Source organism: Adiantum capillus-veneris, chromosome 23 (assembly GCF_014529385.1).
Source record: "Adiantum capillus-veneris isolate H3 chromosome 23, ASM1452938v2, whole genome shotgun sequence".
NCBI lineage: Eukaryota > Viridiplantae > Streptophyta > Polypodiopsida > Polypodiales > Pteridaceae > Adiantum > Adiantum capillus-veneris.
Window position 1 is genome coordinate 119,174,466 of NC_140953.1, and position 22,182 is coordinate 119,196,647.

Below are 22,182 nucleotides of genomic sequence, written 5' to 3' on the forward strand. Positions count from 1 at the left end.
CATTGTTCCCATTCCCTCATGCCTGTGAGTTAAGTGTTGAGGTCAGGTGCGAGCACACATTGCCTTCCTAACTGAAGGTGAGAAGTAATTAGAGGCTACTACTATTGAAAGATTTGATTGTGATGAATATTCTGCCTGAGGTTGGTTGTAACATGTTGAGAGACTTGAAAATTTCAAGGCCTTATGCCAGTGACCCTCAAAGTGTATCTTAAGTGATGTGAGCTGCGAGCTTAAAGAGTGTTCCGAGTACTCCCGAGTCCCATGTCTCTCAACATGTCAATTGTAAAGTAAGCTGGTCAAGTTATCCAGCTTTTTGCAGCTAGGACTTGTGTACACATCCTTCAAGAGAGCGATACATTGGAATGGCACCTCCCTTTGAGAGCCCACGAGTACTGTAGAAGCCCAGAGGCGCATCAGTGTGCGCCCTTCTGATATAGTAGGTAGCATGCTTGTCCTGTGACCTCCAGTACATAATTTGACTTCATTTGAATATGCAATCACAAGGATTTAGCTGCAAAGAAGCATACTTGTAAAGCACAAGGCTTCATACATGCCAATTAAAAGCAAAGAACTAAAACCTGAATTTGGACAAGAAAAGCGATCCTGATGCACAATCTCAAAATAATGATGACTGTAAAATAAACCTTTACTGCAACTGCATACATACCCTGCTGCTCTTGTCTCATTACAAGGAAAATTCACCATGATTTACTTCCAGTGATGCAGACAAGGAGCCGAAACCAGCTGGATACCATGGGAGCAGCAAGCCCCTACTACATAAGTGGCAGCCTGTTTATAACAACCCTAAAGCTGTAATGCCAAATTCTGGCAGCGATAGCAAGCAGAACAGTCCCTCTCATGTCTGCTGCAAGCTAAATTTTTTCTTGAATGCGCTTCCAGAGATTCTCTAGCTATTGACTGTCCAATCGATCAGCATTAGATAACGCATTGCATTCCAGTAGCCACGCAGCCATTCAAGCTAATATCAGGCTACTTCATGTCGTCATGCTCATCTCAACCTAGAAACCATAGGGATCTATCAACTTTGTTCTTACAGCTGGACGGCAATGAGAATCAAGGTTCTGCTTAGACCATCCTGGTGAAGTTACTTTGGAACTGCAGCTTCTGCTACTTGAGAACCTGGTGGGAGGCGGCCAAGCCCAGGCAATATAACTTTGAAGCTACGCGGCATGGGTGTAGGATCATAGTTGAATCCAGTTAGGATAAACCCTGAACAAAATGCCATTAAGTACAAGACTGTGACCAATAGAAGGAAGCATATATGTGCAAAAACAGAAAAGGAGCTGCTGCAGCCTGCATCATATTGTTCTAACAAAGATGCCATGATTGTCCAGGCTATTATAGAGACAACAGCAGAAACTCCAGCACCCTTTTTTTCCTTGAATTTGACTTAAATTTATATGGGAAGAAAAAGTGATGCTTCGCTATGACGAGTCCCACTTAAACAAGAAGCTGAGCAAATTGATGGTCAAACTTCTTTGAGAAATAATTTTATGGATCGAGGTGTCCTAGCAAAACAATTCCTTCTCAAGTTTCTTTTCATCCTAACCATCACAAATTTGAGATCAAACGCACCGTGGCTTTTGACACCAAGGATCTCTGTAGGAGGTACATTAGCCACCACAAGCACTTTCTTCCCTACTGCATCTTCAACATCCATGACATACTTGCATTCTGAGACCACAGTTCTGCTCTCACATCCAATATCAACCTAAAGAGAATCAGTCAGTTACAAACTGAAAATTGAACATGTAAGCCATTCCCACCAAAACCTTAACAATACCTCCACTGCTGCCATTTCCTGAAGCTCAGTGCTAGCTAGTCTATATACCCCCTCTACTATTATTCCTTGTGTAGTCACCCAAAAACTATTAAGCACCAACCAATGCTCTGTAACAGCTCTCATATGTGGTGCTAACTTGGAATAACTAAACCAACACATTCAAAGTAAGAAAAGACGATCATACAGTCAATTCCAGGTGTCGTCGGCTGTCGGTAGGTTTTCCTCGCTTTGCACTCATTTCAGGGTCGAGCACTGGTTTTGCGCCTGTCTATAATCCACACACATGAATTCAAGTTAGACCAGAATGCTCAAGAGCTGGGGGAATAAGATGAGAGAGAGAGAGAGAGAGAGAGAGAGAGAGAGAGAGAGAGAGAGAGAGAGAGACATGAAAATGAAATGAAATGTTATATTAACGTTTCCAAAAGGCCAAAATGACCTATGAGGCCAAAGAGTTGCATCATGGTGAATCTTATACAAGGTCTGGATAAAAAGAAAGAAATTAACTAAATAGAAACACTACTACAGCTGCAAAAGGTGGGTATCAAGAGCCTGTGAAAGAGAGAGAGAGAGAGAGAGAGAGAGAGAGAGAATGTATTAACGTCTGCAAAAGGCCATGTTGGGCTATGAGACAAAAACAGTACACAATGATGTCCAAGTCCCAGTAGTACCATGCATGAACTAATACGAAAAACTGGTAGATTGTAGATGACAGCACTGAACAAAAACTGAACGACGGGGCATATACAACTCTAATGTGTAGCTGAAACTGTTGATCTATAGAGGCTTCCAAAATGCATCCTAACCCTAGAATGCTATAAGTGTACAATGTGCTCTCTATGGAAGAAAACTACTCCCCTCTTGAGGATATGCTAGCATTAACAATAAAACACATGGGAGACGGTGGGTATGGCCGTTCTGAGTAGAACTGAGAAAGGGGTCCAGTGACGCCTGTCCTCTCACTATGCTGTGTATACAGTATAAATCTCTGCTGCCCGTCAGAGAGTCCAATGTTGACACCAAGGACCACGCAAGTGTAGTCTCCGTCGGGTCTGAACCTCCAATGCCTGCGCATCGAAATGTGTGCCACAGGAAGTCTGCAAGCGTATCGCCACCTCTTCCCTACCAGCCCCAACTCCCACTCATGCTACCCCTCTGCCCCCATCCACCCTGTGCTGCGTGTCGCAACTGCCTTCTGCATTGCGCGAGACTTGCCCTTTGTTACGGCAGCCCATTGCTGCTGGCAGCAGCTGCAGCCTGGCACCCTGTCGCCGCTGGTCGTTTCGTGCTGCCGTGTTCCAGCACCTGCTGCTCCAGCGCTCATCAGCCAACACATACGGCAGGCCCGAAACTTGTGTTGACCGGCTAACGTGGCAAGCTATACGGAAGTTCCACGTTTTGCGCTGGCTGTGCCACGTGGCAGGTTGTACGGATTTCCGCGATTCACACTGGCAGCTTTTGGGAGCAGACGCTTTTTGGGATTGACTGCTTTTGAATTGATTGCTTTTGAGGCTCTGCTTTTAAGGCATCCCTTGTAAGAATAAAAGAGCCCTTGGGGCCTCACTGTGCAGAGCATCTGGAGGCATAGTCTGAGAGCAGAGGTCCCTCGGGAGTTGTACTTTGCAATGATTAACGATAAAGAAATACCGAAAGGGGCGCCAGACTTTGGGGCCAATACCTCGGTAAAAATTTCACGTACGAAGGATCTTTCGAATACTATAGCATCTGCTTGGCACAGGCATCAACCTACTGATGACGCTGCATTTCCATTCATTCATACTCCGTAGGCCGTGGAGGCCCGTACTCTTGTTCCGATTGCCCATTTGAATTTCCCGTATTCTCACCCAATTCGAAATTGTCGGGTGGATTCATTTGATTCTTGCGGGATTCGTCGTTTCAATCCATGTGTGTCGCGGTAAAAGGATCGGATTTCCCGGTGGAAGAAAAATCGGTTGAGCTTTGATACTACTCTTACAAACTTGGGCACCCCAAGTCGGAAATCTGGCACGTTGTCAGTGCGCACTTCACTTGCGCCACGTGGACACGCTTCTGCCATAGTCTAGCGTAGGACCTAGCCTGGCACTTTGTGAGCCTCTAACAGGACGTGCATGCCCAGGCCGGTCACACTTGCATACCCTCTCTTGCCATTTGAGCATGAGCATTTTCTACCGCGTGAACCACCTCTTATAGGTCATTTATTTATAAGTGACTTTTGGAATTCTTTTTAAAAATCATGAGCTTGTTGGAAAAGTAGGTAGTGCAAATTGCTAAAGAGCTATAAAAGAAACCATTGGGCACTCAGTAGAAGCACAAGAAGCAGGACACAGAAGGGCAGGCACTCGCAGCAGAGCAGGCAGGCACCCACAGGTCCCAGCGTTTTCTCAAGATCAGCCCAACGTTTTCAGCCTCAAGCAATCAGCGTTTTCAGCCACCACCACCAACGTTTTCAGTTCTCAACCTTAGCCTCGCGAGAACCCGCATCCTCTGGTTGCAGATCCTCGCTAGATTCCCCATCTAGTATCAGATCAGCCTAGCGTTTTCAGGATTCAACAGATCAGCCAGTGTTTTCAGATTTCAGCCAAGACAGCTTGGCGTTTTTGCATTTCAATATTAGTGCGACTCGGCGGTTGCAGATCCAAGCCGCAGTGCTGCAGCAATAACAGATTCCCAGCAAAAAACCTAGCATTTTCAGTTTTCAGCCTTGACGCCTTCGTCATGTCATCGCAGATCCCTATCGTGACAACGACACCTTCGTCATCGTCATCGCAGTCCCGGACTTGACGACACCGTCGTCGTCGTCACAATCACCGTCGTCGTCGTCGTCACAATCACCATCGTCGTCGCCGTCGACATCATCGTCATCGTCTTCGACATAGACCAACAGTACCCGTCCTCGACATCATCGCCTTTGACACAAAACCGTCGTTGACTTCATTGTCTTCAACACAGTGTCGTCGTGGACTTCATCGTCATCGACAAAGACCCTTAGTACCTCGTCGTCAACTTCATCATCTTTGACATAGAACTCATCGTCGACTTTACCGTCTTCGACATAGAACCTCAGTACCTCAGTACCCCTTCAGTACCTCAATACCCAGTACCCAGCATCAAAAATGTCAGTATCCATAAGCATCATGTCACGTGACACATCCCAACCCTATGTGTTCGCGGACAAGCTACACCATAGCAGGGTTCAATCAGTCCAGTTAGTTTAGATTAGCAGTGATCTGGCACTTTTGTGAGTCTATTCGTAAACCGTGCATGCCCAGTCACTTAGCATAGATGCATATCCTCCGGTTGCACAAAACATGATCATCGGAATTCCCATCAGAATCCATTAGCATCAGTTAGGGGAATTTTCCAGTGCATTTAGCCTATTTTCCTATTTAGTGGGATTTTCACTTATTATTTTTAAGTGACTTTCCAACAAAAGTAGGTAGGGCAATTTTGCTAAGTTAATATATAAGCAAACCCAAGTTGACACTTTCTCGCAACAGAGGTAGCAGGAGCACATGCTCAACAAGCAACTTCTCAGCAGAACCCCCCAAGAGGCCTAGTGTTTTTGGAGCAGATCCATCAACCTAGCGTTTTTGCATGAAGAACCAGCCCTGGCGTTATGCACAACAGATCAGCCCCGGCGACTACAGCAGACAGCAGATCAACCTAGCGTTTTGCCTTTGCAGACAATCGGCGTCAGATTTACAGATTTTCAGCCCTAGCGTTTTTGCATCTGCTACAAACCCTAGCGTTTTGCAGATTCTCCGCGACGGAAGGTCAAAGAACATCAGCGTTTTCAGCCCTTAGTACCCGCAGATCAAGTCCCGAGCCTCGCAGATCTCACCTTCCCGCAGCAATTCCTCGCCGCACGGTCAGTTTCCGCAAGGTTTACAGTTTCAGCCTGGAAAACGCAGATTTCAGCATCTGCGTTTTCAGCGCGGCGTCGTTGCATCGTCATCATCGACATCGTCTGAAACCGGCCTGTTCAATCCAAAAAGGGCGGTAGACTTTACTTTAAACCTTGATTTAGCTTTCACCCATTATTAGTCGTCTATTTTACCTGTACTTTCAAGACACAACAAAGGGGAGAGGGATACAGGCTGCTAGATTGCACCTGTATGAGTAGACGGACACCAGATTGGCCCCTAACTTAGGCGCCCCTTTCGGTATTTCTTTATTATTCAAAAGAGGGAATAAACGCTGTGGTTCCTACAAGCTGCCCCGCACAAACTCGGCTGAATTTCCACTGTTCTAGCCCGATTTCGGCAGCATAACTGTACTAGAACCCTTCACGGTCAGTATTCCCACGCATTGACTGACTTTCCCGACGCATACGGGCACTTTGCAAAACCTGGCGAGAATCTGCAGCACGCTGAATTCTCTGTTTTCAGCCCTGAAAATGCGCCAGATCGCCTGTACAGCGGTCCCCTTGCGTCCCCGAACCTCCTGGGGGTATTAGGGTCCGTTTAGGGCCAAAACCCTAAACCTGCAAAAATACACAGCAGGCTGTAATTTACTGTTTCGGGCTCCGTTTCGCGTGCCGGTCGCATCCTTAGCAAGTCCTCGAGCTCCCGCACCTGTAGGGCTACTTGCCCTTTGAATCGGACGAGATTTCTGGCGTGAAACCTCTCCGAATTCACCTGTACCTGCGGGGGGATTAGCCGCTAGCTAATCCAATACCTGTGCAAGAGGCTCTTGCCTCGGCAATCGCGCATGAACCCACACAACTGTACATTGGTCAAATGAAGAGCCCACTAGAGGGGCATAACATACTGCCAAAGGGGAGAGAGAGGGCAGTGCGTAGCGTGCAGGGCATCACTCTTGGCACCGCACTGTGCATAAGAGGGAAAGCAAGCACTCCATAGCTCTTAACCTGTGACAAAACTGAAAATGAGGCTCTCCCCCTCCTAAATTCAGCGCCACTTCTTGTTGCATGAGGCAAGTGCACCAGAATGTGCCACTTGGCACATTTACAAGCATTTTCCCGTTTCGGGGTTGCCGCCTAAAAGTATCCCAACCGGTTGCCCCGTTGACTTCACGGCAGAGTAAGAAAATGTTCCCTTTGTCATTCCGGAGGTAATGACGCCAACACATTTTCAGGTCCCAAAATAGCAGTTCCCTAAATTTTAGGAGATGCTGCCATTGTATCTTTCTAGGTCATCCGACCCTCTTTGTACACTGCGGCCACATCCAAAACTGAAATGTAGCCTCTGTAGCAAAGGATTCCCTTTTGGCTAGTCAATGACCCCACTTGGCTAACCATAGTCCTTGTCCAACCTTAGTGCTCTCTTGCCCTCAGGCCTGGACTCCCTCTGGACAGTTCCACACTAGCTATGCAATGCAGGGCAGTTAGATTTCCCGAGGGGTGTTTCCAAAAAGTGAAAGTAAATAGATAATAAGAAAGAAATCAACAAAAAGGATAGATAGTAGTCACACGCTGGTGACATACCCCCCTCTTGAAATCTCAAACGTCCTCGTTTGCATCTATGTCGTACAAGCTCCTAGTCAACATTGATGTATTCAACACCTGTCGACACATATACGACACATACATGCTCATTGTCAACCCTGGTGTATTCAACACCTTGTTGACTCATGTATTGCCTGCGTGTGAACCCTGTCCCAATGACATAGTGGTAGCTTCGCACTCTGCCATTGCTTTGAGTCACTAACTTTCCAATGACAAAATGGTAGCTGCACATTTTGCCACTGTCTTATAGTACACGTTGGATCCTGTAACACTTTCGAGCATACCCAAACCGATAGTTTAAGAATGCAGTTACACATGTACTCTTCAATAGAAGCAATCACTGTATCCTTGACAAACTGACAAGAAATACTCACTTCTATAGCACTAACCAAACTTTTGGACATTCCATAAGAGCAATTGCCAAACTGACAATCTGTACAGCTCTAACATTCATGTAGCAGGTATTTCATTTGAGCTCACTTTAAATACCATGTACATCATTTGTTTCAGAAGCCATTGTCACACTGACAATCCATGTAGCTTTGAAACTCAAGGGGTCAAGGTAGGTTGCAAATCGAAGGCTTCCAGGTAAAGTGATAACACAGTTGGTGACTCTGCAAGTTCACCTTCTTCCATCCACTTAGCATCCATTGGTGGATAGTTTCTGAACTTTACCAAGTAACGCCTAGCAACCTTGCCTTTCACTTTCCTTTCTTTGTGTGCCAAAATCTGTTCAGGGACCAAGATCTCGTCAAGTTCCTCGACTTCCGGCTGATCTTCAGCTGGCATATCTTCTGGCACATCACCCACATAGGGTCTGAGAAGACTCACATGAAACGCATTGTGAATCTTCCAACTGTCAGGCAATTTCAGCCTATATGCAACATCACTGATTATGTCGCACACTTGAAAAGGCCCATAGTAACGCATGCTGAGCTTTGGAAACAGTCTTTCCTTGCCCTTCATCTTCTTTAACCTTGCCTTTTCAAAGCGTAAAAGCACCCAATCACCAAGTGAATATACCACTTCACGACGGTGACGATCAGCTGCTTTCTTTTGCTTTGCCTGAGTCTTTTCCAAGGCCACTTTGACCTTCTTGTACATTTCATCCATGTCCTGAACATACTTATCTGCTTCAAATATCTTGTCCTTTGTATGCAGTATGGGAGGAACTTTCTTGCCACCTTCAACTATCTCAAAAGGTGCCTTGCCAGTTGATGAATGCACTGTATTATTGTATGCATACTCCACCAATGGCAAATATTGCTCCCATTTTCCTTTATGCTCTGACACATAGCACTTCAACAGATCTAGGACAGTAGAATTTGCCTCTTCTGACTGCCCATCTGTTTGAGGATGAAATGACGAAGAGAATTTGAGCGTGGTGCCCATATTCTCAAACAAGCCTCTCCAGAACAAACTTGTCATGCGTGGATCACGGTGGCTAATAATCGACTGTGGCATGCCATGATACTTGAAAATATTGCTCATAAACAAGCGTGCCATCTGATCTGGCTTTATCTTCTTCCTGACAGGAATAAAATGAGCCTGTTTGCTGAATCTGCAAATAATGGTCCAAATACCATCATTTCCTGTCTGCGTTCTCGGAAGATCAAAGATAAAATCCATAGCAATACTTTCCCATGGTTTATCTGGAATAGGTAGTGGTTGCAATAACCCTGGTGCCTGGTCTATGATCCCTTGTGTCTTCAAGCCCAAAACTGACCAAGGCTCACTTCTATGGGAAAAAGTGATTCAAATCCCGGCAATGGAACCATGAAACCGGCTTGTTCAATCCAAAAAGGGCGGTAGACTTTACTTTAAACCTTGATTTAGCTTTCACCCATTATTAGTCGTCTATTTTACCTGTACTTTCAAGACACAACAAAGGGGAGAGGGATACAGGCTGCTAGATTGCACCTGTATGAGTAGACGGACACCAGATTGGCCCCTAACTTAGGCGCCCCTTTCGGTATTTCTTTATTATTCAAAAGAGGGAATAAACGCTGTGGTTCCTACAAGCTGCCCCGCACAAACTCGGCTGAATTTCCACTGTTCCAGCCCGATTTCGGCAACATAACTGTACTAGAACCCTTCACGGTCAGTATTCCCACGCATTGACTGACTTTCCCGACGCATACGGGCACTTTGCAAAACCTGGCGAGAATCTGCAGCACGCTGAATTCTCTGTTTTCAGCCCTGAAAATGCGCCAGATCGCCTGTACAGTGGTCCCCTTGCGTCCCCGAACCTCCTGGGGGTATTAGGGTCCGTTTAGGGCCAAAACCCTAAACCTGCAAAAATACACAGCAGGCTGTAATTTACTGTTTCGGGCTCCGTTTCGCGTGCCGGTCGCATCCTTAGCAAGTCCTCGAGCTCCCGCACCTGTAGGGCTACTTGCCCTTTGAATCGGACGAGATTTCTGGCGTGAAACCTCTCCGAATTCACCTGTACCTGCGGGGGGATTAGCCGCTAGCTAATCCAGTACCTGTGCAAGAGGCTCTTGCCTCGGCAATCGCGCATGAACCCACACAACTGTACATTGGTCAAATGAAGAGCCCACTAGAGGGGCATAACATACTGCCAAAGGGGAGAGAGAGGGCAGTGCGTAGCGTGCAGGGCATCACTCCTGGCACCGCACTGTGCATAAGAGGGAAAGCAAGCACTCCATAGCTCTTAACCTGTGACAAAACTGAAAATGAGGCTCTCCCCCTCCTAAATTCAGCGCCACTTCTTGTTGCATGAGGCAAGTGCACCAGAATGTGCCACTTGGCACATTTACAAGCATTTTCCCATTTCGGGGTTGCCGCCTAAAAATATCCCAACCGGTTGCCCCGTTGACTTCACGGCAGAGTAAGAAAATGTTCCCTTTGTCATTCCGGAGGTAATGACGCCAACACATTTTCAGGTCCCAAAATAGCAGTTCCCTAAATTTTAGGAGATGCTGCCATTGTATCTTTCTAGGTCATCCGACCCTCTTTGTACACTGCGGCCACATCCAAAACTGAAATGTAGCCTCTGTAGCAAAGGATTCCCTTTTGGCTAGTCAATGACCCCACTTGGCTAACCATAGTCCTTGTCCAACCTTAGTGCTCTCTTGCCCTCAGGCCTGGACTCCCTCTGGACAGTTCCACACTAGCTATGCAATGCAGGGCAGTTAGATTTCCCGAGGGGTGTTTCCAAAAAGTGAAAGTAAATAGATAATAAGAAAGAAATCAACAAAAAGGATAGATAGTAGTCACACGCTGGTGACATCGTCACCGACATAGAGTCAGAATTAAGCAGATAGAAGATTTGCAGATTGCAGCCCATAGTGTTTTTGGACAGCAGTAGAAAGGTTGCAAATGTTCCCCCATTTTCAGCCATAAGAACACAGCCCAAAACAGTCATTTTCAGCCCTAAAACAGTCCAAGAATTTCAGCCTAAAGAAGATCACAGATTTCAGCCATTGCAGAAACGCAGACTTCAGCCCTTACAAACGCAGATTTTCAGCATATAGAACCGTAGCAGATTCCCCCATTCAGTTGCAGATGATCCCCCAAGTTTAGCCCAACAAAACGCAGCCAAAACAGTCATTTTCAGCCACCGAAACAGTCCCCGAATTCAACGATTAGAAACCTACAGATTTCAGCCGTCGAGTCGTCGTCGTCATCACCGTCGTCTTCACCGACATAGTTCCCGTTGCATCAATCCATTGCATTAGCATTGTACGCATTTGTGCAATCAAGTAGACCACTCTCGCCGACGAGAGTGGGGCCTTCGGAGGAGGGTTTTACAACCTCTCGGGTGTCGTATCTCTTCTCTCTCCTTCTCTTAGTCTCATTCACTTGTACGCACAATCCACTCACTTTGTTCGTGATCATAGCACTCTCCACAAGACGGAAAGCTCTCTCTTTCCCTAAGAACAAAAAGGAACCTTGAGCAATAAAGATCACTAATCTTGAGAAAATACAACATTCATTCCGCTGCACCTAACATTGGTATTAGAGCTTTGGAAGTGTTCTGCATTACTCAAAGAAAGAACCACAAGATTTTTTTTGCTTGTTTCGATCGCACGAACCCAAGTTTACTTGGGCGTCGTGTTTTGTTGAAGAGTGACAGGAATTGTCACAAAGTGATCACGTAGTGGACAGCAGAAACCCTAATTTCTGCCAAAAACCCTAATTTCCGAAAATCGCGGAGGCTTTTTTTTTTATCTTTTTTTTTTTTTTTGGAAAATGAAGAGCGACGCGAATTTTGTTTTTTTTTAATAAAAAAAGAGAAAAAGACTCTCTAAGAGAGAGAGAGAGAGAACTGATGCTTTTGACTTTAAAAGCTTTTGGGGCTCTGCTTTTGGGCATCCCTTGTAACCTTTAAATTAGTGGTGAGGGCCTCACTTCTCAAAGCATCTGGACGCAGAGTCTGAGAGTGAAACCCTAGCCACTCTCTTGTACTTTGATCTGATTAATATAAAAAGAAATACCGAAAGGGGCGCCAGTCTTTGGGGCCAATATCTCTAGGCACGGAACTCCGCCGGGCCAGTGCAAATCTATTGTGATCTGTGAATTGTTTTGAAGTGGTTATTTGGTGCTGTCGCGGTCGATTCTTGATTGGAGTGTCCAAGTCTGTTACAGTGGTATCAGAGCACGGCCGATTTCTCTTCTACGAGAAATCCGATCCCCGAAAATTTTTTTCCGCGGCACCTATGGCTTCAGGCAATGATCAGTCGACTCCCTCTGCATCTGGAGATGCGGGCTGGGATCACAACGAAGATTCAGATAAAGAGTATGGCCCGCCTCGGCCTACTCAGGCGAAGCAAAGAGAGATGGAGCGTCGTCAATTGATTGGCGATACAACAAAGATGATGCTCAATTTTGCCAAGGACCCAAAGATGGCAAAATATATGAACCAAACCTCTTTGGAAGAGGTACAGATGGAGTGCCAGAGAACCACAACACCACTCCCGAAACCCGCTCTCAAGAAACCTTCTACCTCCAAGAAATATACGGAGAAGGAACTGGAGAACGTGGTTGATGCACGGATTGCTCAGCTTTTTGATGCGCAAAAGAAAGCCAAAAAGCACGGCAAAAAGCTAAAGAAAAGCACTGACTTCCCGGGATTTTTGGGTTGTCGGTCGACATTTGACAAGGCAAAGAAATTGAAGAAGCGCGTCAAGTTTGAAGACCTACCCAGTTCTTCTTCTTCTTCTTCTTCTGACAGTTCTTCTAGCTCTTCAGACTCGAGCCAAGAAGACAGAAAAAAAAAAAAGCAAAAAGCGAACCAAGAAACAAAGCTTCGAAAAGGGCAAGAAAAAGGCAAAGAAGGCTACATCTCGCCCAGAGACTGACGGTTCTACTGAGGACTCGTTTACAGACAACTCTGATTCCGATGACGGAAAGTTTTATGCGAACAAGAAGAATTTTTACAAAGCTAACCAGTATGACTTTCTCGAAGATAAAAGCAAGAAAGTCCGAGAGTTTAAGGAAGGTGGCCACTCGATCAAGTTTGATACTTTTCAGGATACTCAGATGCTTCGAAGGCTTTGTCTTTTATACAACAGTTTGACATCGCTTTCGCGGGAGGACGCTATTCAAAGCACTCCAAGATTCGGAGAGCTACCTCTTACCTTAAGGGGAATGCTCGTACTTGGTGGTCCACGCTTCTTTTAATAAGAGTGCGCCAGTTAATTGGTTGAAATTTAAGAAGCTTTTTATTTCTTCTTGGTTGACGCAAGAATATGAACGAGATATACGAGTTGCTTGGAACCATCTTTGGATGACCAAGAGCGATACAGTGAATTCTTATTGTGAAAGATTCTGGAACTCTTTTCTACCCGCCTCTTCATTCAAGAAGATCTCGTTCAGAGATTAGATTGAGCGGTTTACCTTGGGTCTACCTACAAAGATCCGAGATCACTGCTTGGAATAGTAGTCAACTTCTATTTAGGAGTTGATGAGTCCTGCGAAGCGGGGCTTTGCCATTCACTCTGGCAGTTTGACCTACCCCACAGATGAGGCCATGACACAACGAGCGGAACAGACTTCTGGGAATGAAAGTAGAAAGAAAAAAGAGCAACCCAGAGAAAAATGATGCACGACCCAAGCTTACTCCTGAGGAGAGAGCTCGCTTCATCAAAGAGGGGAAGTGCTTTGGATGCGGGGAACATGGACATATCTCCGCAAAGTGCCCTAAAAAGGCACAGAAAGAACAGAATGATAAAGACGACGACAAGCCTGAGAGTTCGAGGGCAGCTGAGGAACGTGGCAAAAAAGACAGATAGAAAAAAAAAGAACTGGTACCACATGGCGTGGAACCTGCACTGAATCTAATGAATGAAAGTACAAACTTTGCTACTTTTGGGGCAAAGTGAAGGATCAGGAAGCTCTTTTAAAGGAGCCAAGGCCAACTTCTTTTCACTTGGAATTGGCGGCTCGATTTGGAAATTACGCCTGAAAAACTAACGCCACAGGCGGAAGTAGTTCGAATGGCACCCGGATGGGATGTTGCCATTACACCGACCATTGGCAAACCTCGTTTGCAATGACAGGGGTGTTCAGGGCACACGAGTGACGTTCTACTCAGGATCCCTTGGTACCACAAGAACTACGCCGTGGTTGACTACCGGGCCGAGAAAGCGACTTTGATAAATGAAGGGCTTAGAGATTGTACTTGATGAACTTCAGTTTTCTTACTCATTCTTTTGGGAGAACTGAACGATGGATAAAGGTTGAATATTTTTGACCTGAAGAAAAGAACGCCAAGATTTTTTTCTCCACGCTCATGCCGATTGCTTTTGAGAGGGCCTGAAGATCATACCATTGATCTGATATCTGGAAGCACGCCACCGAATCGGTCACCTTATCGTGTGAGCCGAGTACAAAATGAAAAGATTATGAACCAAGTGAAAGACCTCTTGGAAAAGGGTCTTGTCCAGCCTAGTACTTCACCGTATTGCTCTCCAATGTTGTTGGTTTTGAGACGGATCTTGGAGAATGTGCATCGATTATAGCGCTCTCAACAAAATCACCATCAAGAACAGATTTCCGATTCCTAGGATCGATGATATACTTGACAGGTTACAGGGATCCTCGTGCTTTAGCAGGATTGACTTGAAGAGTGGATATCATCAAATCGGGATAGCGCTAGGAGATGTCTACAAGACAGCTTTTCGAACGACTTTTGGGTTATTTGAGCTTTTGGTGATGCCTTTTGGCTTAACCAATGCTCCTGCGACATTTAACCGGATGATGGACAGGATTTTTCGAGAGTACAGGCTATTTGTTGGCACTTTCTTTGACGACATCATTGTTTTCTCCAAGAATGAGGCAAAACACAAAGATCATCTGCTTCAAGTCTTTCAGGCATTACGAGATCACACGCTAGTGATTAATGCAAAGAAAAGTGAATTTTTCCTACCAAAGATACACTTTTTGGGACACATTGTGTCAGCAGCAGGAGTCCAAATGGACCCGGCCAAGATATAGACTATCCGTGATTGGCCCGATTTGAGGAATGTCCATGAAGTTAGAAGCTTCTTGGGACTGTGTTCGTACTACAGGCGGTTTATACGAAAGTTTGCAGAGGTTGCTTCCCCTTTGCATGCCTTGACACAGAAAGGAGTACCTTTTTCGTGGGGACCCACAGAGGTGACTGCCTTTCGGACATTGAAAGAGAAATTGACTACGGGACCTGTTTTGACTTTGCCGGACTTGCAGAAGTCATTTGAAGTGTATTGTGATGCTTGTGGTTGTAGTCTGGGTGCAGTCTTGATGCAAGAAGGCCATGTCATAGCTTACGAGAGCCGTTTGTTCTCTAGGCCGGAGATGACAGCACAGATCTATGAGAAAGAGCTTTTGGCGGTTATCCATGCTCTTACTCAGTGGCGGCATTACCTACTCGGAGCGGATTTTACTGTCTTTACAGACCATCAGAGTTTGCGCGACTTCTTGTCACAGAAGCAGCTTTCGGAAAAGCAGATGCGGTGGGTGAACATCTTGTCACAGTTCCACTTCGAGATTGTCCATGTACAAGGACAGAAGAATGTGGTGGCAAATGCTTTGTCTCGGAAACCGTTGGTTCTAGCTATTTCTGCGATACATCATAGGAGCTTCGAGGATAAGGTCGATCAATGTGCCACAGATACAAATTTTGCAGATATTTTCACACGGATACGGGATGGGAAGAGTAGCTGGATACTCCCTTCGGGAAGGCTACTTGATGAAAAAGACTATGTTGTGCCTTACACAGCCGTTGAGGGAAAAGGTTATGACTGATTGCCACTGTCCACCTTTTACGGGTCACCGCGGCATTGCTACCACCATGAAAGGGATAGAGAGATATTTCTTTTGGCGGAGACTCAAGAAGGATGTGGAAGAGTTTGTGCGCAGTTGCTTGGTATGCCAGAAGGTCAAGTTTGACAGGCATAAGGCACATGGATTGTTATAGCCTTTACCCATACCCACCCGCCCCTGGGAAAATATTGCAATGGATTTCATTTTTGATCTCCCAAGAACACAGAATGATCACGATGATTTTCCGATTACATGGCACGTCTGAGACGATTGTCTCCGACAGAGACCCAAGATTTATGAGTTTGTTTTGGAAGGCAATTTGGGAGAACATTTGGCACGCGGTTGCAGTTCTCGTCATCGTTCCACTTGCAGACTGACGGGCAATTTGAGATTGCCAATTCAGTGGTTTTAGATTTATTGAAGTCTTGTATCTTGGATCAGAAGACTCAATGGGAAAAGAACTTACCTTTGGTGGAATTTGCCTACAATAACACGATACACTCTTCGACGGGGAAGACGCCATGTGAGATTATTGAAAGTGCTGCGAAGGTTCCATCCTTCTTGAGCACGAAAGATTAGATATTTGAAGCGGATGAATATTCGCGAGATTTGGATACGGCTTTTGCCAAGATTCGCGAGACTTTGCAGGAGTCTCAAGAACGACAGAAAAAGGCAGCGGATCGCCATCGTCGCGACTTGAAACTGAAGGAGGATGATTGGGTGCTCTTACTTTTGAGAAGGCACGCCTACGAAAGAAAAAGGGAAAGGAGAGGCTTTTTCCAAAGCTTAGTATGCGATACTACGGACCTTTCCAGATCACTGACAAGATAAATGATGTCTCCTTCCGATTGAAACTGCTACATACTTGGAGGATTCATAATGCATTGCATGTGAGTCTCTTGAACCCTATTAAGGGTGATGTGCCTAATGATGGGGAGCCCGATGAGCAACCCGAAGTGGAAGAAAACGAGGAAGTCCTTGTTCCTGAACAGATTTTGGCACATAACGATACGAAGAAAGGTAAAGTCCGAAGGCGGGTTCTTGGTTAAGTTCAAGAACTTTCCTCCATTTGATGCGAAGTGGATGGAGGAGGAGGACCTAGCAGATACTCCTCGGATTGTGAAACTTTACCTCGATATTTTGGTTTAGCATAGTCTACTCCAAACGGAACCCGGAAACTCAGTTGGCCGAAGATCTGGTGCAGTGGGATGCACAAGAGGGGAGTTACTCCGCTCATTTGTCAACAGATGCCTCGATTTTGATACTAAAGTCACTGATGTCTCTTTGAGCTTCACGGATACTCAGAGCTGACAGTATTCTGCTGGATGACTTTATTAAATGGAATTCCTGATAATGATACTGATTTATTCTTGACTTCTTGTAAGTGCACGAACTGATAGACGAAATGACTGCAGCATTTTGGTCTGATTGATCTCGAATAGACATGGTTGCAATAGGGGTTAGTCAATTGGACATCGATGAGGTCCCAATTGGACGTAGATGTGATTGCTAGCTACATTGCCGATAAATCATGGTCTAAGATCCGAATGAATGTTGAATGTCATGTGATGTCCTCTGATGTCTGGTGATGTCCTGTGATGTCGTGTGATGTGACTGTCGATTTTGTACATGTGCTAGATGTGTGTTCCTAGTACGTAGGTACTAACAGTCAGTGTCTGCTAAGACGGTTTATGGCTTTTGTCGGTTTTGCAGGCGTAATCGCGGTCGATTACAATGCTTTCAAGAGGGGGGTATGTCACAAAGTGATGACGTGGCGAACAGCAGAAACCCTAATTTCTGCCAAAAACCCTAAAATTCTTGCAAACCCTAATTTCTGCCAGAAACCCTAATTTCTGGAAATCGCGGAGGCTATTTTTTTTATTATAAAAAAAAATTAAATCTTTTTTTTTAAATCTTTTTTTTTTAGGAAAATAGCGACGTGAATTTTGCTTTTTAAAGACTCTCTAAGAGAGAGAGAGAACTGATGCTTTTGATTTTAAAAGCTTTTGGGGCTCTGCTTTTGGGCATCCCTTGTAACCTTTAAATTAGTGGTGAGGGCCTCACTTCTCAGAGCATCAGGACGCAGAGCCTGAGAGTGAAACCCTAGCCACTCTCTTGTACTTTGATCTGATTAATATAAAAAGAAATACCGAAAGGGGCGCCAGTCTTTGGGGCCAATATCTCTAGGCACGGAACTCCGCCGGGCCAGTGCAAATCTATTGTGATCTGTGAATTGTTTTGAAGTGGTTATTTGGTGCTGTCGCGGTCGATTCTTGACTTGGAGTGTCCAAGTCTGTTACAGGAATCTCAAGAAAGAAGGGCTTTTCCAGCCTCCCCTTGTGTCTCTTTTCACTCATTGAGAGCGGACCATGCACTTAGCGGCCGGCCAATCGACGTGAGGTGGGAAAAAGCAACCTTGGTGTGAGCGCAAGGCCGCCAAGGGGTGCGCCCGCAGGAAAGGGTAGAACTCGGGTGAAGAGAAGATCTTTCTCCAACGCGATTTGCAAGCGAAAGAAAACCTGAAGAACCTCAAGAAACAAGACCCCCAAGAACCCAAGTTCCTCGTGAACTTCAGAACCCAAGACCCTCAAGAACCCAAGTTCCTCGTGAACTTAAGAACACGAGAACCCACAAGAACCCACCATTGCAGAATGGTCATCACTCGAAGCGGAATGGATACTTCGCTTGGAGGTGATGAGCATGAGAGAGGCGAAGAAGAATTTCCCCCACCAGGAGGTTTTTCAGACCCTCCCCCTTTTCCATCTACGACAAAGATTGCACTAACTCCTATGGAGGAGTTGGACCAAGAAAGAGAAGCAGACAGAAAAGCCTACGAAGAAGACATGGCAGCCATCGAGCGTAAGTGCCAAGAAAGAATGGCAGCCATAGCACGCGAGAGCAAAGCAAGACAAGTAGATTTTGATCGCGAGATCAAAGCACAAAAAGAAAAGAGCGACCAACACATGAAAGAGTTCTTGCGACTCTTTTCTATTGTGCAGGCGCAGTTCGCACAAGATCAGGAAAAGGAGACTCTCTCAGTATCTACTTCTCCACAGCATGACACACAGGATTTGCATGATTGTGTGAAGCATGATGATGATTTGATTGACAATGACTTGCATGATGATTTGAATGACAATGATAAGCATGATGATTTGGATGACAATGACAAGCATAATGATTTGCGTGATCAAGATGTGATTTCTCACAAGCATGATGAGTTGCATGATCAAGATGTGATTTCTCACAAGCATGATGAGTTGCATGAAGATGATGTGATTGTTCACAAGGATGATGTGTTAGTGGATGCTTTTCCTAGCGAAGCTAACCTCGCAGATTCGATCAATCACGAAGATCCGGTCTTGGCTTCCGAGTCGAGGTCTAAAGAACCCCCACAGGACGATTCGATCATTCAGGACGAACCGATCTTGGCTCTCGAGCCTTGGTCCAAAGAGCCATCACAGGAAGTATTATGTGTTCGCATGATTGATACGCACGCATTGTTCGAGTGTTTCATTCGTGAAGGTTTCCTGTATTTTAGTCAACATCGTTATGTGATCCCTTTTCCTAGGCATGACATACTGTATGTTGAGCACGTTTCTATCATGGATGAGCACGAATGTATGCGGATTGTTCATGAAAAGCTGCAAAGTTTGTATGTCAGGAAGTCACATTCCATGTCTCTTCCTTGGCATGACACAATTTCTGAACGAGCACATGATCGTATGAGCACCAAGCATGGGTATTTCCATTGTGATTTGCCACAGTTGATTGATTTTGATCAAACAAAAAAGATTCGATCGCATTGTTTGCATGTGTTTGATGAACGGGTTATCACTCCGTCTCTATGTTCATCTACATTGCATACAAAGTCTTTAGAGAAGACAAGATTTTTTCCCTTCACTTTACATGGAATGGGTATGTTCATGGTTTTGTGTTGGAGATGGTTTCAGGAATTTTCAGCCATAGAGATTCTTGAAGACGAAAGAAGCAGGACTCTAAACGAAGTTGAAGCAAGAAAGGAGATTCAGAAGACTTTGTGTCGCTTTCGACGCAGCCCAAAGAAGCAAGCGTTGCAGACCTTTATGAAGTTCAAGTACCGCACGACCCACACATCCGAGTGGGCCGGCGAAAAGTCCCTTCCAGGATTCCGGATGCTGTTGGCGATCTCCCTCGACGCCATACAGTTCGGTACTAGTACCTCACTTTGAAAAGGAGGGGATATCACGTGACACATCCCAACCCTATGTGTTCATGGACAAGCTACACCACAGCAGGGTTCAGTCAGTCCAGTTAGTTTAGATTAGCAGTGATCTGGCACTTTTGTGAGTCTATTCGTAGACCGTGCATGCCCAATCACTTAGCATAGATGCATATCCTCCGGTTGCACACAGCATGATCATCGGAATTCCCATCAGAATCCATTAGCATCAGTTAGGGGAATTTTCCAATGCATTTAGCCTATTTTCCTATTTATTGGGATTTTCACTTATTATTTTTAAGTGACTTTCCAACAAAAGTAGATAGGGCAATTTTGCTAAGTTAATATATAAGCAAACCCAAGTTCACACTTTCTGACAGAAGAGGCAGCAGGAGCACATGCTCAACAGGCAACTTCTCAGCAGAACCCCCCCAAGAGGCCTAGCGTTTTTGGAGCAGATCCATCAACCTAGCGTTTTTGCATGAAGAACCAGCCCTGGCGTTTTGCACAGCAGATCAGCCTAGACTTTTGCCTTTGCAGACAATCAACGTCAGATTTGCAGATTTTCAGCCCTAGCGTTTTTGCATCTACTACAAACCCTAGCGTTTTGCAGATTCTCCACGACGGAAGGTCAAAGAACATCAGCGTTTTCAGCCTTTAGTACCCGCAGATCAAGTCCCGAACCTCGCAGATCTCACCTTCCCGCAGCAGTTCCTTGCCGCACGGTCAGTTTCCGCAAGGTTTACAGTTTCAGCCTGGAAAACGCAGATTTCAGCATCTGCATTTTCAGCACGGCGTCGTCGCATCGTCGTCATCAACATCGTCACCGACATAGAGTCAGAATTAAGCAGATAGAAGATTTGCAGATTGCAGCCCATAGCATTTTTGGACAGCAGTAGAAAGGTTGCAAATGTTCCCCCATTTTCAGCCATAAGAACACAGCACAAAACAGTCATTTTCAGCCCTAAAACAGTCCAAGAATTTCAGCCTAAAGAAGATCACAGATTTCAGCCATTGCAGAAACGCAGACTTCAGCCCTTACAAACGCAGATTTTCAGCATATAGAACCGTAGCAGATTCCCGCATTCAGTTGCAGATGATCCCCCAAATTTAGCCCAACGAAACGCAGCCAAAACGGTCATTTTCAGCCACCGAAACAGTCCCCGAATTCAGTGATTAGAAACCTACAGATTTCAGCCGTTGAGTCGTCGTCGTCATCACCGTCGTCTTCACCGACATAGTTCCCGTTGCATCAGTCCATTGCATTAGCATTATACGCATTTGTGCAATCAAGTAGACCACTCTCGCCGACGAGAGTGGGGCCTTCGGAGGAGGGTTTTACAACCTCTCGGGTGTCGTATCTCTTCTCTCTCCTTCTCTCAGTCTCATTCACGTGCACGCACAATCCACTCACTTTGTTCGTGATCATAGCACTCTCCACAAGACGGAAAGCTCTCTCTTTCCCTAAGAACAAAAAGGAACCTTGAGCAATAAAGATCACTAATCTTGAGAAAATACAACATTCATTCCGCTGCACCTAACACATCAGCATCTTAGCATTTAGTCATTCTATCAGCATTGTGCAAGAATAAAGAAAGTACTTGCTCGCTCTGGCAACAGAGCAAGGGGGCTTTTGAGGGTTGGGACCCGACATCCCTGTGTCATCTCTTTTCTCTCTCTTGTCTCTCTTTCTTTCAGTTCTTTCAAGTGAAGTAAAGCAACCCTTGTGTTTGTGTGCGGAGTACTAGATCCGAGCAAATCCTTATTCTCTTCCGTTGCACCTAACACATGACACACAAGAGAATCACTTAAAACACTTCACAAACTTTATCACAGTTAAATAGAGTCGATACGGCCCGGCGTAGTTTCGTGGCCTAGGTATTGGTCCAAAAGTCTGGCGCCCTTCGGTATTTATTTTATATTAAATACTTAAGCAAAGTATAGAGTCCGAGGGTCCTCTCTGCTCAGCTGCTCGTCAGCAAACTGAGGGGAAGAGTGGCCCTAGGTTTATATTGGAAGGCCCCAAGGGCTCTCAAAAGCAATACAACAAAAAGCTTCAAACTCAAAATCCACTGGCCCAAAAGTTGCCACACGGAAATCCGTGCGCTGCCACGTCAGCAACTATCTGCACGATTTGCGGAAATCCGTATTGTTGCCACATCACCACCTGTCAGCGCCATCTGCAAAAAAAAAAAAAAAAATGTGTGATCACAAGTTCTTATTGACACATTTACTTAATCACACTTAACATAATCACAAACAAGCCGGTTAAGAGCAACCTGGAAACCCACAAAAAGCATGCCGCACTATTCAGTTTTCCCTGTAGGCCCGCCAGGAAAACCCAATAGCCCGATCGGTCCCGCTGGGTGTTATTCTTTGAGCCATCTTGTGTGTGTGTGTGTGTGTGTGTGCGCGCGCGCATGTGTATGTGTGTGTGTGTGTGTG

At 45.5% G+C, this 22,182-nt stretch overlaps 1 protein-coding gene across 1 annotated transcript in view; it reads right to left on the reverse strand.

The window, feature by feature from the left end:
* Positions 1-973: 973 nt before the first annotated feature.
* Positions 974-22,182, reverse strand: part of LOC147428441 (uncharacterized) — a 38,740-nt gene continuing 17,531 nt past the window's right edge. Inside the window, exons 3-5 of the mRNA XM_086497082.1 lie at positions 1,989-2,072; positions 1,597-1,732; positions 974-1,230 (exon numbers count right to left, since the gene is read on the reverse strand). Coding sequence (XP_086353208.1) covers positions 1,106-1,230; positions 1,597-1,732; positions 1,989-2,072 — 345 coding nt within the window. The 3' untranslated portion in view covers positions 974-1,105. The remainder of the gene's footprint in view (positions 1,231-1,596; positions 1,733-1,988; positions 2,073-22,182) is intronic.